The 17,782-nt window shown below is 41.9% G+C and overlaps 1 protein-coding gene across 2 annotated transcripts; it reads right to left on the reverse strand.

The window, feature by feature from the left end:
* Positions 1-8,990: 8,990 nt before the first annotated feature.
* Positions 8,991-17,778, reverse strand: casp9 (caspase 9, apoptosis-related cysteine peptidase). 2 transcript variants are annotated; one of them, XM_066691299.1, is made up of 12 exons: positions 17,639-17,778; positions 16,838-16,970; positions 16,236-16,434; positions 15,425-15,523; positions 15,069-15,130; positions 14,604-14,780; positions 14,259-14,348; positions 13,316-13,463; positions 12,789-12,977; positions 12,467-12,576; positions 11,900-11,992; positions 8,991-9,469 (listed from the first exon to the last, which is right to left on the reverse strand). In XM_066691299.1, exons 2-12 carry the CDS (start codon positions 16,967-16,969, stop codon positions 9,431-9,433), a joined length of 1,338 nt encoding a protein of 445 aa, XP_066547396.1. In that variant the 5' UTR covers position 16,970; positions 17,639-17,778; the 3' UTR covers positions 8,991-9,430. The 2 variants fall into 2 exon arrangements, with proteins under 2 accessions (XP_066547396.1, XP_066547398.1); XM_066691301.1 differs by having other exon boundaries at positions 17,615-17,778.
* Between the last annotated feature and the right edge of the window lie 4 nt (positions 17,779-17,782).

Genomic DNA, 17,782 nt, shown 5'->3' on the forward strand with positions numbered 1-17,782 from the left:
GATTGCAAAGGAGGGACACAAAGACTGATCAGAGCTATATCTGGGTGCATTGCAGTGTCCTATACCACTTTTCTTCTGTCTAGAAAAGAGCTGATACAGGTATTCAAAACCCTGAATGGGATTCAGAAAGTCAACCCCAAGGACTACTTTAACCTAGGAAACCATAAAGACTAGAGACCCCGAGTACCAATTAATAAGGATCCATTAAGAAACGGCAGGGTGAACGTCTGGGGTCAATAAGCTACTGAAGCAACCCCTCAGAGCTGGGACTTTTATGGGGTTACAGCATTTCCAAGGTCTGACTGGTGCGCTGTGTTAATTCAACATGACTTCATCTAAATTGTACATGTGAGCTGTGAATTAGCGTTTGTTTGTGTTACTGTTGTCCATTATTCCCCGCCTGCTCAAACACCCCCTGGGAATATTGTCCAACTCTTGAACTCTGATGGAAAGGGCCAATTAGGAAATGTGGTTCAGCTAAGCTTTCAGGGGAAACAAGTGTGAGGCTCAAACCAGCTCTCCCGAGTGTCTCTCTCTGTGTATCTGGTCTTTCTTCTGTGGTTAATACATTCACACCTAATTATTCAATTTAATATAAACTCATATGCTGGGTTGAATTCTTCATGGGCAGAAACAAAAACACGAAAAGATTCAGGTGGAGAAAGTACTTGGATTAAAGATCTTGCTTTGGGCTGTAGATCTGATGTTCAGAATCCGTTGCCGAGTGTATTAAGGCACTCGTGTCTTTTACAAAGTTAGTGAAGTTCTGCTTTTGTATACAACACTGTTATTTTTTACTACTGTATCGAGGGAAGGCTAGATTTGAGTCCTGAATGTTACAAAGTGTGCCTGTATAGTGAACATCTAGCACAATGATTTGGAAGTTGTCCATAACTTGGAATAATTAAAGGAACAGATTGCACATTAAACCTGTGCAAAATTGATATGTTTTGCTTTATTACTGTGAGCAGCAGAACTACAATAATATATAATCAGTGCTGTGTCAATTTTGGATAGTCTGAACATGTTATACAAGGGCTATATACGGTTAAGACTGGATATAAACAACTTAAACAGCGAATTAAAAAGTAAATAAAAGGATTAATTTAAGTAAAACTATTCATGGGTATTGCATTGTAATGCTATGCATAGCAAATTAAGCAACTATATTTTTTATCAAAGGTTTCAATGCTCAATTTACCAATTAATTTATTTCAATTTAAGAGCAACTTCAAAACCCTGCCGGTGTCCCAGTGGTGACTCTGGGAACCAGGCCTGAAGGGCGATGGGGGATCGTGTTTGAGCAGCAGCACTTTATATGACACTTCAAAGAATGTCTTTATCATCTGTCTACTTGTAGCCAATCTAACGAGGTTGTGACGCTCAGTTTCTAGAATTGCAGCCATTCAGTGGGAAACACGAACAGAAAACTACATCTTATAATAAACCCAGCTGGTCCCCCTTCTTGTCCTTGCCATAGCGAGACCCTTTTAAGATGTACAGACTCGGCAACCACATCAAAGCGCAGAGCGACAGTGGGATCCTGCCTGCCAGCGCCTTCTCAGCATCAAAGGGAGAGTCAAGAACGATGCTGATGAAAGCTTCACAACGTCTGAGTGTCCGGAGTGTAGGAGCTACATGTTAGAACAGGGTCGCCCTCACATCAGGACAACAACAGAAGATTTTCTTTTGAAGGGCTTATCCGGTTTAAGCCTCCCTAGCAATACAAATATATAAACAGACAAAATAATACATCATTTATTCCATGGCACCTACAGTAAACAATATCACCTTCAAGTGCAGGCTGCTTCACTGAAACCATTCATATATTCTATACACTGTTGGAGATGCATTTAAAAACAAGGATTTTGTAGTAAATGGTCAACTATTATGTGGCTAAAATAGTGTCTTAGTGTAGACAGGTGTAAGACAAATTTTTTATTTGGAAAAATGTTTTTCCTCTAAGTTATTGTACATTTCAGGAGCTGGGACAACCCCAAAAGATGTCCATAGTAGAAGGTAAATAGAGATTGTTGGTGTGAGATTGGAGTCGTCCTCCACCTGAACTTCAGCTAAAAACCCCATGAAATGAATCAAGTATACTCTAGCGAGTATATTGAACATGAACTCTCCCTTGTGAAAGGTGGTAAAGATACAGAAAGTCGACAGAAAGTGACAACACGTGTGTCCGTATTTAGACATCATTCCATCATTGGGAATCCTTAATGTTCAGCTGTCCTTGGTAAATAAGTAGTTTATATAAAACCATGAAGATAAACTAGTAAATGTGTATCTGTGATGCACAGACATTGAGGACATTGCCTGTAGTTATTTTCTACAGTACCTTGCTATTTTGGATGTATTGGATTTTGTTCTTGGCTTTGTCATTCTGTGCTGAAAGGCTTAGTTGAGAATTACTCTTACATATTTATGGCTGTAAATGAAGAGATAAGTGCCATTTCTTTCATTATGAACAGAAGTCTTCTGTTTTTGGTTCTTATCCCATCCTCCATCAATTCATCTCTCTGTTCCTTTTAAAAAGAACTGTACATCTGCTGTAATGGCCTCGCTCCTACTCTGCACGCCTGCGTTGGAAAGATGCTTGTAAATCGATTTCATTCATTATTACATGATTGTTCACAGAGCCACACATCTGGGAATTGCTCAGCTTAAGTGTGGGAAAGAGAAAGAGATATCGTGATGGCGTAATGGCCCAGGAATGGCTAAATTAATCCTACGTCGCACCAGCTCAACTGCAGCAAGTGCAGCTCCAGCGAAATAGTGGTGATACAGTCATCTAAACCCGAATCTGAATTCTCCTCATTGCGAAGGTTAGGAATCTATTGTGTTTACATTTCCAAAAAGAGCAACCACAATACTTTGGCTCAAACATCGCATTTTATAAGGTTGATGCTCACTGCCCGAAATCTCTCAGTTATTAATAAATGACAGAATGCAGAACGTGATCACTCTAATATCTCATTTAATGATGTCAAAGCTTGTGATTGTTCTGGAGATAGGGCAGCATAGATATACACTCACCTAAAGGATTATTAGGAACACCTGTTCAATTTCTCATTAATGCAATTATCTAACCAACCAATCACATGGCAGTTGCTTCTATGCATTTAGGGGTGTGGTCCTGGTCAAGACAATCTCCTGAACTCCAAACTGAATGTCTGAATGGGAAAGAAAGGTGATTTAAGCAATTTTGAGCGTGGTATGGTTGTTGGTGCCAGACGGGCCGGTCTGAGTATTTCACAATCTGCTCAGTTACTGGGATTTTCACGCACAACCATTTCTAGGGTTTACAAAGAATGGTGTGAAAAGGGAAAAACATCCAGTATGCGGCAGTCCTGTGGGCGAAAATGCCTTGTTGATGCTAGAGGTCAGAGGAGAATGGGCCGACTGATTCAAGCTGATAGAAGAGCAACTTTGACTGAAATAACCACTCGTTACAACCGAGGTATGCAGCAAAGCATTTGTGAAGCCACAACACGTACAACCTTGAGGCGGATGGGCTACAACAGCAGAAGACCCCACCGGGTACCACTCATCTCCACTACAAATAGGAAAAAGAGGCTACAATTTGCACAAGCTCAACAAAATTGGACAGTTGAAGACTGGAAAAATGTTGCCTGGTCTGATGAGTCTCGATTTCTGTTGAGACATTCAGATGGTCGAGTCAGAATTTGGCGTAAACAGAATGAGAACATGGATCCATCATGCCTTGTTACCACTGTGCAGGCTGGTGGTGGTGGTGTAATGGTGTGGGGGATGTTTTCTTGGCACACTTTAGGCCCCTTAGTGCCAACTGGTCATCGTTTAAATGCCACGGCCTACCTGAGCATTGTTTCTGACCATGTCCATCCCTTTATGACCACCATGTACCCATCCTCTGATGGCTACTTCCAGCAGGATAATGCACCATGTCACAAAGGTCGAATCATTTCAAATTGGTTTCTTGAACATGACAATGAGTTCACTGTACTAAACTGGCCCCCACAGTCACCAGATCTCAACCCAATAGAGCATCTTTGGGATGTGGTGGAACGGGAGCTTCGTGCCCTGGATGTGCATCCCACAAATCTCCATCAACTGCAAGATGCTATCCTATCAATATGGGCCAACATTTCTAAAGAATGCTTTCAGCACCTTGTTGAATCAATGCCACGTAGAATTAAGGCAATTCTGAAGGCGAAAGGGGGTCAAACACAGTATTAGTATGGTGTTCCTAATAATCCTTTAGGTGAGTGTAGGTCTGTGAATAGGGTTCTCTTTACACCAAAAGATGTGGATGCAGGACCAGACTTCTGAGCCATGTGGTGGGAGATGATTCACTGGCATCATTCAAAAACATGTTGATGAAGGTCCCTGAAGAACGAGAATATTTAAAGTCAAACGTCCCTCGTGACTTCTCATAAAAACATCACCAAATAATGTGTAATAGAGAAATGACAAACGTTCCCGATCTCGAAACGAGATATATCACCATAAGAAAAAGATCCGTTCAACATGGCAGCATGTGATTTCATTGAAACAGTAGAAAGAGCTGGATTTATAAAACTACACATCAGCCAGACGCAGCCTGAATCTCTTGGCCTCCACAGCCTCGTACTGCAGCCCGGGATCCGATGCCCAATTGAACAGTTTGAGAGCCATGATATATTTGGACAGGAATGCGTCTACATGTCTCAAGATAGATTGTAAACATATTTGATCATAGATTAAACAACCAGGACTGTGTATAAACCTAACTTGAACAGGAAGTCCCTGCAGTAGGAATTGCTTCCAGTTCAACTAGAATGATACATTTATGCAGAACCAATAGAAGAAGCACGAGCTTTGATTAAATCAGGGTCTGGAGCGAGTGGTCCTACTCCTCCAAAATGTGCTATTGGATCGGGAGTGTAATAATAATGGGCCTGTCTGATAGATATGTAAATCACGTATACATAAATAAGTTCATGAATAGGTAATATAAAATAAGAGTTGAAGACGTAAAGGGATACCACTAGTCACTAAAATCATTAAAAATAACAAAACAGCACTAAAATGGCGACTGGAAAAGGAAATTCATTCTGTGATGAGACTGTGATTGATAGCAAATTGGTGGGGATTAAACCACGTAGAGAGATCCAGGATCTCGGTGCCATTAAACAGAAACCCCCTGCATTGCAATTGACCCGTGAGATACAATCAGCCGGGCCCGGAGAGCGGAGTGCAGGTTCATACAGAGATTAAATGATGTATTGATTGATGTACCTGACACCCTTCCCGGTTTATCTCTTACTGGGGGACAGATTAAGTGATGTGCCCATGGAACGTGCTTTGCATCCCCACACCTATTTGTTGACTATTTTTGCCAACGATGTTGCTGTGGATGGAGTTCAAAGATGGACTTGAATAATGGATTTGATCTTTAATCAGTTTATATCCCTGATCTGCTTCCAGCTGCCCACGGCCAGGTGAGGAACAGGATGGATTGGAGGAAGACGAGGTTAAAGCTTGGAAGGACTTCTGCGCAGTATTTATCTTTGCACAGCGAGACTCAGGAATGTCAAGCTGCTTCTGCAGATGCACACTTACTATAAAAATGGGACCACTGAGCTCGGTTTACTACCAAAACAGACTTCCACCCAGGTTTACGATCAATTAATTCACTATTTCAAGTACACAGACCCTGAGAACCGAGGTATTTGCTTAAGATTAGTGTTCGTGCTGTAATTATCATTATAATCAGTCCATTGTTCTTGTCATCTGTAGTGTAACAGATGCCAATTTATTCAGGAACTCAAAAACAAGTAAATATTCATTGGCTTTCTTAACCAAAACACCCACTAGCTGGGGTTTCAATAAACCGAACCCTGCTGTGAAAAAACAGCATTTACATTTATATGCATGCCATTCAGATTGGATGCAGTCTTAATGTCTTTTTTTTACATTACTCAGATATTTGGGCATAACTCCCACATGGTAACTATTTTTTATTCAGCAAAACATCAGCCTTTAAAACAAAACACATCTGATCATAAACTTTAAGAACAGAAATATTCAAATTGTGTGGTATCTGAATCTTTCACAAAACACACACTTACACACACACACACACACACACACACACACACACACACACACACACACACACACACACTCTCTCTCTCACACACACACCCACCCACTCTCTCTCTCTCTCTCACACAAACACACAGACACGCTCACACACACACAGACACACCACACACACAGACACACGCACACACACGGACACGCACACAGACACGCTCACACACACACACACAGACACGCACACACACACAGACATGCTCACACAAACACACACACAGACACGCACACACAGACACACACATGCACACACACAGACACACACACACACAAGCACACAGATTACTATTCTGTTCCTCTTTAAAAAGTAATTTTTCTGAAGATTGGACTTTGATTGGGCCGAATGCTTTTCAAGCTCTTCTTATATTCCCACACTGTGATCTGGTCTTCAGATACTCTGGATCTGCTCATCCACAGCCCTGCTATCGGTGAAGCACGTGCAACAGGTGGGAGTAATGACCTAGTTATCATGAACAACACCTTGCCTCCATCGTCCTTTACTCCAGCAGTTCACAGCTCTGGTCCTGGGGAGCTCCTACCCTGCTGGTTTTCCAGCTCTCACTCACTTAATTGGACCCTTAATTGAACTAATAATTTAAATCAGAGTTAAGTTAAATTTAGAATTGTATAAAGAACTTACTAAAGAACCAACTCTTTTATTAGACAATTTAAAAAGTCAAATCTAAGCAGATTGTTACTTCAATTAAGGTTCAATTAAATAATTGAGAGCTCAGTTGGAACAAAAACTAGCAGGGTCGGGGCTCCTCTGGGACCAGAGTTGGCAACCCCTGTACTAGACCTTTAAATGGTCAGTGAATACGTCAGTAAAATTATTGGTCAGATTAACTATGACTCCGCAGGACCAGGGATGCAGACCACTGAGATAGAGTACTGAGGTGTGTATGAGTACTGTGGTAGGTGTCGATATTATAAAGTTTGTTTTATAAAGCCTAGTTTTGTGACAACAGGAAGTTGTGCATATTATCTAATCGTTTCCTCTTGGTAACAGTAATTCCAGATTGCTCTCCGCAGCAAATATGTCACCATGCCAGGATATTGAAATGGCCAATGTGCTCCAGCTATGGCCCAATTAACCGAATCACTACAGGCAATGACTTGCTCTCTTCTAAGATCAAATCAAAACTTTAACTCTCGCATGAACGGTCAAGTGTTGAACTGAATGCTCGCGTTGGTGCTATAAGATTACTTGCACAATGTCTTGAAGTCTGCCACTAGCCTTGGTTTGGAAGCGGGATCTGAGAAGTTGGCTGGAGTTTTGATGTGCTCTAGTCCTACAGTGTAAAGATTGTTATTGGATTAAAGGTCAAAAACTGTTACCTTGAAGAAAGAAAACAAAAACAATTATTTCCTTTCTACTCTGAGCTTCCAGTTTTCTGCTGTTGTTTTGGGGTTTGCCTGCTTGCCTTTAAAACCTTCCTGAATTAAGTCTTTATCTGACTCTCACGAGATATACTGTCATCCAGTTCAGAGCTTAAACCACCATGAGAAACAATAATTGTAGTTGACTTCTGACTGCTTTTGTTCCTTGATTGATTTGAGGCACAGGGCAATGGCATCCAGATCTTCTTAAAAACAACAGTTTCTCCCACTAATTACAAACAGCATATTTTGTCATTGTACTAAAGCCCCAGAGTTATCAAACCTATACTCCGACTACACAAGAATATTTTTTCGAATACGTATTATTTGCAGCATTCAAACGAGGGCAAGGAAATATGCAAAATGTATAATACTGACAATTATAATCAAACAGAACATGTATTATATAAAGCAGAGGAGGCCATTCGACTCGTTGTCCTGGTTTTGTTAGTTTGCAACTTAGTGGTCCACAAATCACATCCAGCCCATCCCATTGTGTCGGGCTGCACCTCCACTAGCTCTTCCAGACAAACGAATCTATTGTGCACACTATGCTTGGACGTGCAGACACGGTGGACGGGTCTGGTAGGCCGATCCTAGGGGACCCAAGCAGCGCGATAGCTTTTCTTTCCCTTCCTCGAGCGTTACGAGCCGCTTACAGAGGTCACGGCTTCGTATCTCTCTTATCTGCTCCACGGCCGGCGCTGGCTGGTCTCGGAGTTAAGATTAAAGGATCACTTCAGGATGCTTGAGGAGTCCTTTGTGCTGGCCGTCTTGAGAACGACAATGGTCTGATTGAAAAGCTCTCCCCCGGCCACTTTTCTCAGAAGCCCTTTATGAGGATAAATGGCCAGACTAAACCCACACACAGTTCATTTTCACTCGATCAAAGATGGACCAGGGCGAGGGGGGCAGAACTGTGAAACTGAAAACTGCCAGACAACTCCTGTGGTTGAATAGATTTAGATACGCAATTGTAATGTTTAGGTAGGTTTTCAAAGGAGCTGCTTAAAAGGGAAAGAGAAAAACTTCCAGCTCTAAACAAAATGGATTTGAACTCTAAAATGTCAAAACATGAGAAACCAATGTTTTTAAGCACTGAAATCAATTTAGAAACAAATGTACATGCAACTTCAGAGAAGTAACTGCAACTGAGATGCATAAATCCCACCTAATGTTGGTTTACATTATTTTAGTTCAAGATCTATTTTCTCTTATTTTGCTGTACGTTTGTCTGTGGCTACCCTGCGAAGGGCGCTATACATATAAAAATAGATTTATTTGATTGAGAGAGAGAGCGAAGTCCGAGTCACACAGACTGGGGTTGTTATCCACTTCACAGCAAATAATGGAGCAGTTTAAGGTTTTTAGCCATTAAACCATTATAATTGATGTGTAATGTGTAATTAGTTCAACTACGACATCTTGTGTTGCATCAGAATTGGCACTATAAGCTACAGTTGTCAACAACACCAAAACGTCTCTGCTGTTCACACTGGGTTTTATATGCAGAGATCCCAGTATTTTCTTTTACAGAGCATTGAGAAAAGTGACACTAAAAACACGCTAAACATTGCAAAACAAAAGAAGCTGTTGATGGGTCAATATCACAGTTTAAACATGCCAAAGACTATTAAAAAGACCTACGGGCTTCATCCATTTGTTACAGGTCATCACCTGAAACGTTCACACCCTCCCCCGTTCACAATCCTGGCCGGCATTGACTCTGAAGTCTCTCTGGGTATAATTTCTGAGCTTCAAAGCTGCTCCACCTGCAGCATTTGATTCCAAAAGAAAAGCAGCACGGGCTTGCCGTTTGTGCACTCTGCCCCAGCACGGCAGCTCTGGATGGGAGGCTCTGTCCTCCTGGGTGCGATCGCTTGGCAACTTCCTCTCTCGGTGGCAGAAGACAGACGACTGGGGATCATGAAGTCACAGCAGGGAGGTGACACAGGGAGGGGAGCTGGAAGAAACAACCCTAAAGCTCAAGAGCACATCCACTTCCACACACACAGAGAAGGTCACTATCACACAACCCACAACGAGTGCAGGCTGATATGGACTGACTGTTTTATTTAGGAAACCCTGCTGCATAAAACCACAGCATCCCAGCTACAAAAGACAGTAAAACAAACACTTTTCTTACGTACAAACCACATCTTACAGATTCAATACTTTAAAAACTTACATTAGAGAAATGAATACAATCAGACAATCGAGGATAGGAGGTGCCGTTTAAAGCAACCAGAACTGGCTTTCACTTGCATTGTGTTGTTGCTACATACATGGATTTTAATTTAAAACTCCACATTTCAGTGGCAATCCGGGTGATGCTGGTTATTGCTAGAGTAAAATCTCAGTTTCATATTTGATGTGAGATGATGAGATTTGATTACCTTAAAAACATATGTACTTATTCTTACTTTAAATACAGCCAATGTCCCTGTGGATGCATTATAAAGCATATCAATACAATCTGATGCCACATGTTTTCATAAGTCATCATACGATATATTGTCCTGGGTATATTAATTACTAAACATGATAAACAATATAGATAATGTATATACAATTAAAACCCTGTTACCAAGCATAATCAACTATAGCCAGTGTCTAGAATGTATAGAGTGTCTAGAAGTATAATTTTCAATTTTCTAATTACTTGGGTCAAATCAAAGTTCAATAAGTTTAGCAAGCAGAGTGCAAATGCAAAGTTATCAGAAACAATGTCAGGCGATTCAATTTTAATTACAAAAGTTGTCTAAATTACCTGATTAACTGATCAAAATGTTAGTTTAAAGATATGGCTGTTTAGGATCTGGTTTGGTCATCCCTGAGCTACTGAATAGAATATCCTGAATTAGGCCTGAAATCCACCTGCTTTCTGCTTCTTGCCATCGCTAGTAATCTTCACAGAGAGCAGAATTCAATTCACCACGAATGGGAAAAGTAATCTGTCTCTTGTTTCTGCAATATAAAGGACTTGTAGGTGATACTAAGTATTGCTTAATGGTTTGTTGTTGTTAAAGTATTTTCAGGAAGAAAGAATGTTCCCCATGACAGTAAGTCAAATGTTAACTAATGTTTCTAACTTTTAACTTCTGTACTCAGAAAACAGTGAGAGTCGAGGTTTTAAGTGCCTGTATCGGTTTTCCACGTCCTGAGTCCTAACCATTCCATTAAAACCATTAAGATGAATTCAACAGACAGCCTTTCATATAGATATGAACCGTCTGGCAGAGAGCGGGAGGCGTCTCTCACAGGCTGGTTTGGGAAGCGCGGGCAAGAACAAGAACAATATGAAACAGATGACTGAATCTCACATCGTTATCTGTCCTCAGTGGCTTTATTGGCCCGTTTCTACCTCACCTGAAGCCTACAGAGATCAGAGGTCTTACAGGGGAGCATGCAATTGAGAGACACGGTGCAGAAGGACAGAGGTTCACCCTGAAAGCTTCACACATACACATTTCTGTGCAGCATCTTGCCCACCTTGCTCCCAAAACTTACTTAAAAAAGTTTGTACACAAGCATATTCTAACCTACGATTCACATTTGTTATCAAATACTTTTAAAGCTTTTTAAAAAGTGTGACCCTATAAAAAGTGTCACACTGAAGAAAAAGCTGCAATATCTGTTGGTTTCTGAATTATAAAAACTATATCCCCCCTGATTATGTGATTGGAACACCCTGACATCTAATACACAGTGACACCAGTTCACATTTTTAGTGTTTTACTGCGCCTTTCATGGGTCTCCACAGCAAACAGACCCTGGGCTGGACACTCAACACGTGTGCGAGACGGGCGTGGTTATATTCAGAATTGAACTGAAGCTTGTTGTCAAACAGTGGAGTGTACTGAGTTTATTTTTAACGATCTCGTCGCCATTTTCTCCCCCACCAAACTGTGATTTGAATCCCCTCACCAGCTGATGTACTTCCGTCTCACCAAATCATTTGCAATGGTGAATAAAACCACATGCCCAATGTAAGAAACAAAAGAGGAAATAAGTCAGAAATAAAGGGCTTATGGGGGGACTCTGGAAAGATTAAGTTCTCAGTTCCTTTTTAAAAAACAAACAAAAAGCAGAACAGGCCAGTTTGTCCTCGTCTCTCTCTCTGACCCCAGCCATCCCCACATTATCTTCCATAAAGAGGCGCATTCAGACCACCTCTTAAAAATGCCTTTTAAATAAATAAAGAGCACCGTGGCTGTGTGACAAACTGGCTGAGACTGTGTGTGTCAGAATAAAACATCAGCCTGATATTTTGGTAAATTCTCCTGAGGGAACAACCAAGACAATCTGACTGCAGGGCAGGAGGCGGAGACGAGATCAGACGATATTACTCTCGCCTTGCCCACAGCTTCACCCAGCGGCATCATGGCTTGACCTGGAAGAAGAGGCGCTTGCGCAGGAAGTTGAAGGATCCCGGCATCTGCTTGTAGATCCCTTTGGCAGAAATCTGGGACACCCTGTCCGTCACCTGCAGACCAAACCGTACAACAAGGCGCGGATCAGAAGAGTGAACTGTTTTTCAATACAGGGCACACATCTGGATCAGTAGTTTTCATACATTGATTTTGGAGCCACCTAGACTTCTCAATTCAAATTTGATTACTGGAGATGGAAAACAAGAGGACAAGAGAGACTCTTCCCCGGACGATTCTTTTCATTCCTGGTCGGGAGATGAGAAATAAATCAAGGCTGAGGATGACGTCAAGCTCAGCAATGACACAAGAAACGTCTGAATACTACAGACTAGATAATTAAACAACGACCTCCATGTGAAACGCTTGACATGTAGCATGATGATCAACATTGAGCCATTGTGTCCAGAGAGCAGGTTTTAAATTTGGAGCGAAAGTGTGTCGGCTGAAATCTACGACTAGATCGACCAGCAGAGCGATGCTCAGATGAAGACATGGTACAAATATACACTTCAATAAGAAACGCCTACCATCATCAGCATGGTCACCAAGTCTTCCGTCGCAGCGTATTGGTGAAGGATACTGTCCAGGGTTTCCACGTACCAGGATCCTGCTTCTGTGTCTCGCCAGGACACATACCCTACACCGACACAATCAGAGATAGTGTGAGAACTCCATCACAAGCACAGAGTATTTCTGGAGCGAAGGTTTTCAATTTGTTTGTTATGTTGATTAATAAAACAAATGATTAATAAATGTCATCAGATCTCCATGATTTCTCTGAGAAAGGTACACGGTTTAACGATGCTGATTAACAGGAAGAAGGCGTGGGACTGCGTTATACAAGAGTACCTGGGAAGGTGGAGTAGCACACCAGGATGTCGCTGGGCGTGGGCAGAGAGGCCCGGGCGTCGGGCTCATCTGACGTACTGAGAGAGTCGCTGCTGGACGACATGGGCATGGCATCCATCTGGTCATCCGCGCCCCCCGAAGATGGAGCAAACTCATCGGGGGAGACCTCGAACCCGGTGTCCTTCTCATCTGTCACAACGAGATGCACGGGCATCGGAAAACGAACTGAACCGCTTTAAATGACTCATATCAACCTGTTCTTATTAGGACCCTGTAAGATTGGACTATTTTCCAGAAACATGCATCTGGAGAGCATCTCTAAACGATCTCTCCATTGGTCCAACCACGATTTACCAACAAAGAGAACAAATAAATAATTTATATAAGTGACACATTATGAATGACTCGGAGGCGAGCGCTGTGGATGTTAGTCAGCTGATCGGCGCTCGTGCCTCACTGTGGTTCGGTCATCGCAACAGGGTAATGAGGGGCATTGAACACACGGGGGACATGGGAACTGCACTGACCTCCTCCACAGGCCTGGATAAAAAACAGCTTTGGTTTGCCCTGTAGCGACGGGCAGTTTTGCCCATTTAAATAATTGGTGATGTTCTGAATCGTGACGATGGGGCCGTCAACCCCGTGGACAGCGCCGGGGAAGCGGCTGTGGCTTGCCTGCGGAAAAAGCATTCAACGGTCAGGAGAATCAAAGGAGCGTTCTTTCATCGAGGCATTGATGCTTGAAAAGCTGTTCACCACGACACAAGCAAATATGAATCCACAATCGCCACAGATACACTACAATACAGGTTAACACACAGATTGGAACAGTTATTAATTGTGCCGATACATACATACTGCACACAAATTCACATCCTGTCTTTGTGTTTGACCGAGGAAGGTAAAGGAGTGGGCGTGCTCCTGTTGATTTCTGGCCTTTAAATAAAATTAGTAACAGCAAAGTAACTACTTTAAAATATTAATTTTAAGTATTGCACTCTTCCAGAACATTCCTATCAGAGAAACAACTATTTGAATATCTAAAGTATCTAACATTGAGAAAATTAAGATATATACCATCTGTTTTTAAAACAAGCTCAGATAAGTGGTTTCCCTCCCAAATTAACTACTTAAAAGTGCATGTGTGCTAGTTCCAGGAAGAAGAAGCAACTTTGAACAGATCTTTAAAGCTTTCATATTTTAAAGATATATTCCCTGTCCCTGGCGAAGACTAACAACCCAGTTTAAAGGTGAGAAAGTCCACTTCTACAAACATGACTGTCATGATATACCAAGTCTAGTGTTATATTTCCAGCCGTTGTTCTTATACAGAAGTGGGTCGTAGAAGGACACATCTTTGAAAAACAAAAAGCAACAAACATCTACCAAATGAAAACGTAAATGTGAAATTAAACCGTGAGTGTTGTAGTCTGTGCTCAGGTTGTGTATTAGTGCCTCCCTCGTGCTTACCTCCGTGCCGTGGGACAGGATGATCACCACACAGCAGTCGTACTTGGAGTGGTCCTCTTTAGACAAGGCCGAAAGCTGGTGCCTTATTTTCTGCGTTACAAAGGGAGCGGTTTTAGAATACCACAACGACGGCCAAAACAGGGAAACGGCCCCGCAGTGTGGGAGGAAACAGGTGGCCTGACGGTACTTTTTACAGGGGACACGTCTGTTTACTGGGGCGGCACCAGACTGCCCAGTCAACAAATTCACAATACAAATTAGGATTGTTACAAGTGTTTACCCACTTCTTCTGCAGGCTGATAAAACCTTGCCGAACACTGAGCTGAGTCTGTCTCTGTGGTTTACCTTTGCGGTCAGGTTTTTCTTGACCACCACATCGAAGCTGAAAGACTTGAATCTCTTCTCCAGCCGGTCACAGTCAATATCCGAGCCCCTGCGGTTGTTTAATTTCGAGTCCTGACTGAAGTCCACGTTGTTTATGATCAGGCAGTGTCCACAGGGAGTGGTGTCCATGCGGTACGTCTGAAAGCACATTCCACAGGCGTATTCACGGATCTCTGTGCAACACACTGGGCTTTCTTACAAGGACACTTTCTTACAATAAACAAACGAGGCTCATATCATATCATATGTATCTGAATTTCCATCTGAACTGCAGGGAGTTAAATAAATCCATTAGTTCCTTGTTTTGGATTTGTATAAATACATTTTAATTTTGACTAAAATAATCACCAAATAACACAGTTTCACCTTTTTAACACAGTTTCACATGATGGCCGTGAATAGTGTCAGCAACGACGACGTTCCTACCTGTAGACTATCACTTCTGGGCCTCCCTCCCGGCCTGGGGTCCGTCTCATCCACGGGAGTAGCTAACACAAAGGAACAAGTCTCAACCGTTTCATTTACTGACACAATGAAACTACAACACTTATTAGGACACACATCTACCCTAAACCACTACACAAAGCTTTTTCCCTTTAGCCTGACTAAGTTAAAAGTTTTCTAACTCCACATCATGTCAGTAATATCAGTAACAAGCTGCAACTATTTGGCTCTCTCAGTCCTACAGCTGTTTCCATCTGGAAGGAGAATCTAACCTCTGGATGACTGAAAGCAAACAGTAAACATCTCCATCAGGCTTACGACAGGAAACACATGCGTACTCTGTGTGGGAGGAAGGTCTTTCCCAGGGGTGTACGGGGATATTATTCGGGAAGGGGGGCCATCTCCTCGATCGGGTTTGTCGATTTCTTTGCGTGGATCTGTGGAGTAAAATGAGGCACCGTTCACACATCAGTAGGCATAGGGAACAAGAAAGTTACATTAAATATTCAAAAACAGACTGGATAGGATCTTTGGATCACTTAGTTATTATTGGACAGCAAACGAGCATGATGGGGCGATTGGCCTCCTTTCAAGTGGACACTGTCTTATGTCTTTATATAGTCACCTTAATAACAGGGCTATGTTCAAAAGCTCATTGATCATTTTTCTTCTAATCAAATACAAAAACACTAATGTTATCAGAAAAATAATAATATGTTCTGACTTAGGTGGTTGTGTGGTAATGATAACGAACTGCAATGTCGAGGGCGTTGGGCTGCCTAATCCTGAAAGCTGTCAAAGCAAGCACTTTTTGGTCTCAAAACTAAATGTGATGGATATTGTGAAGCAACGCAAGAGGGAGAGCACAGATTGTGAGTTTGCTTACACTCTGGATTAGAAAATATCATCCTGTGATCAAACAGATGACTGACTCCTTTAAATATCCATTATAGATACTGCAGAACAATCTCTCTCAGACATTTAGTGGAATCGCAGTTTAGTGTGTCCTCCATTTCATAAGAAACCAATCGGGAGGGTGTGTATCTTAAATATGCGTAAAATACACTTAGCATGCTTGGATTAGAAGTATCTTAAACAAAAATGTGAACAGCCATCAGGACACAAAACTCAATGTGACTTTGCACTCACTGCTTGTTACTGGGATAGGAACGGGCTGGACGGGGATGGGTTGAGGTGTTTGTATTGGGAGCCCATCCTGTAAAAAGTCTGCCACGCCATTCTGTCCCGTTTCAAGGAGACACTCCAAAAAGACCGGGAAGGCTCGGCTTCCTCTCGTCTCCAAGTCTTTCACGAGCTGCCTGGCCTGGTCCCGACGGGTACCTGCGCTCTGCAGACAGGAGATAAGAAACCAGCTGCACCATCAATCTGCTGTAACATTAGAACGGCCTAAACACACGGGCGGACAAATATGTACCCTTGTGTTCATTTGTATTTTGTATTGTTATTGTTCTGTATTTTTTGTATTACTTTGTAGTTTGTAGTCACTTTTGAGTCTGTAAGTCTTTCAAAGTGTGTGATCTACTTGTTCTGGGGTTTTATTAAAAAATGAGAAACTGCCATACTGTAAACTGTGCCAATCATTTCAATTATAACTTGCAGTGTATAAACGGACACAATGTAACATAACATGTAGATTCGGACTTGTGCCGTCATCACCTTGTGAATCAAAGTCTCAGTAAATCCCAATACTAAAATATATGAAGAATGCTTGACGTGTGCAAACCTCGTACCTGTATTTCATCTATCATATCCTGGGTGAAGATCCCCTTTGAGAGCAGTCCATTATAGAGCAGCGATGGATCAAGGTCCCGTACAAGACTGGAGCGATTACTCTGTAATATCTTTCTGTGCTGCTCATCCATTCTGTCAATAGAAAAGGCAGAAAGAAAATGTCAAAGTGATGTGATAGGGGGTTAGTAATGGGGTCAGCAAGGGGACAATGGTGTGGAGATGCCATCAAGCAGGCCAACAGAAGCTCAAATAGAAACACTGCATTCACAATAGCTATCCAGGTGTATAAACAAATACAAACTTTAGCAATTCATGGACAAGAAACTTATCACAATAATTGACTATTCATTTTTAATCTGAAACTAGATCTAATTTAAAAGACTGCAGTGGCAGCTAGAGTTACTTACTAAACTTACTAAAGCGAAAGCGATTTTTGTATAGGAACTGACAGTTCCACATTGCAACTGTATATACTTTTAGATTATACGGATCTATGCAGAATAAAGTAATAGTATTTAAAGTATTTCCTTTATTTATTGCAACAGAAGAATAATACGTCCTGCTCGCAAACTGCTATTTTTATTTAATTTGGCGTAGTTAGCAACATTTCACAGGCTCAGATTGACACTGACACTGCAATGTCTTAGGAACTTCACTTTATTTAGCACCAAAGCCACTGAAGTTCCTCACCGTTTGATAACAAATTAATATACCAAACAAACAAACAAAAAAGCAAAAAATTCAGATTTTGTATTGGTAAGTTCTTTCTTGCTCACAGAAAGTGCAGTTAATTGGCTCACCCCAGTACGCCCGCACGTCTTCTGTCACTGAGCGCTACTTCCTTGTTTTCATTTCGAGCCACAGCCGCGCACTGCGTGCTGACGCCATCGCGCACGGTGCCCGGAAGCTCTGGGCAGATGTTTTTTCCCTGCAGCGTGACCCGG

This window comes from Amia ocellicauda, chromosome 18 (assembly GCF_036373705.1).
Source record: "Amia ocellicauda isolate fAmiCal2 chromosome 18, fAmiCal2.hap1, whole genome shotgun sequence".
Lineage (NCBI taxonomy): Eukaryota > Metazoa > Chordata > Actinopteri > Amiiformes > Amiidae > Amia > Amia ocellicauda.

What these genes read in the sequence shown, in the direction of transcription:
- casp9 (XM_066691299.1), bottom strand. Translation starts at nt 16,969, where the DNA reads ATGGATGAGCAGCACAGAAAGATATTACAGAGTAATCGCTCCAGTCTT. An exon ending in TGGTGACCATGCTGATGATG is followed by an intron (nt 11,993 to 12,466) that starts GTAGGCGTTTCT and finishes TTTGGTCTGCAG; the next exon opens with GTGACGGACAGGGTGTCCCA. An exon ending in GCAAGCGCCTCTTCTTCCAG is followed by an intron (nt 9,470 to 11,899) that starts GTCAAGCCATGA and finishes TGTTTCTTCCAG; the next exon opens with CTCCCCTCCCTGTGTCACCT.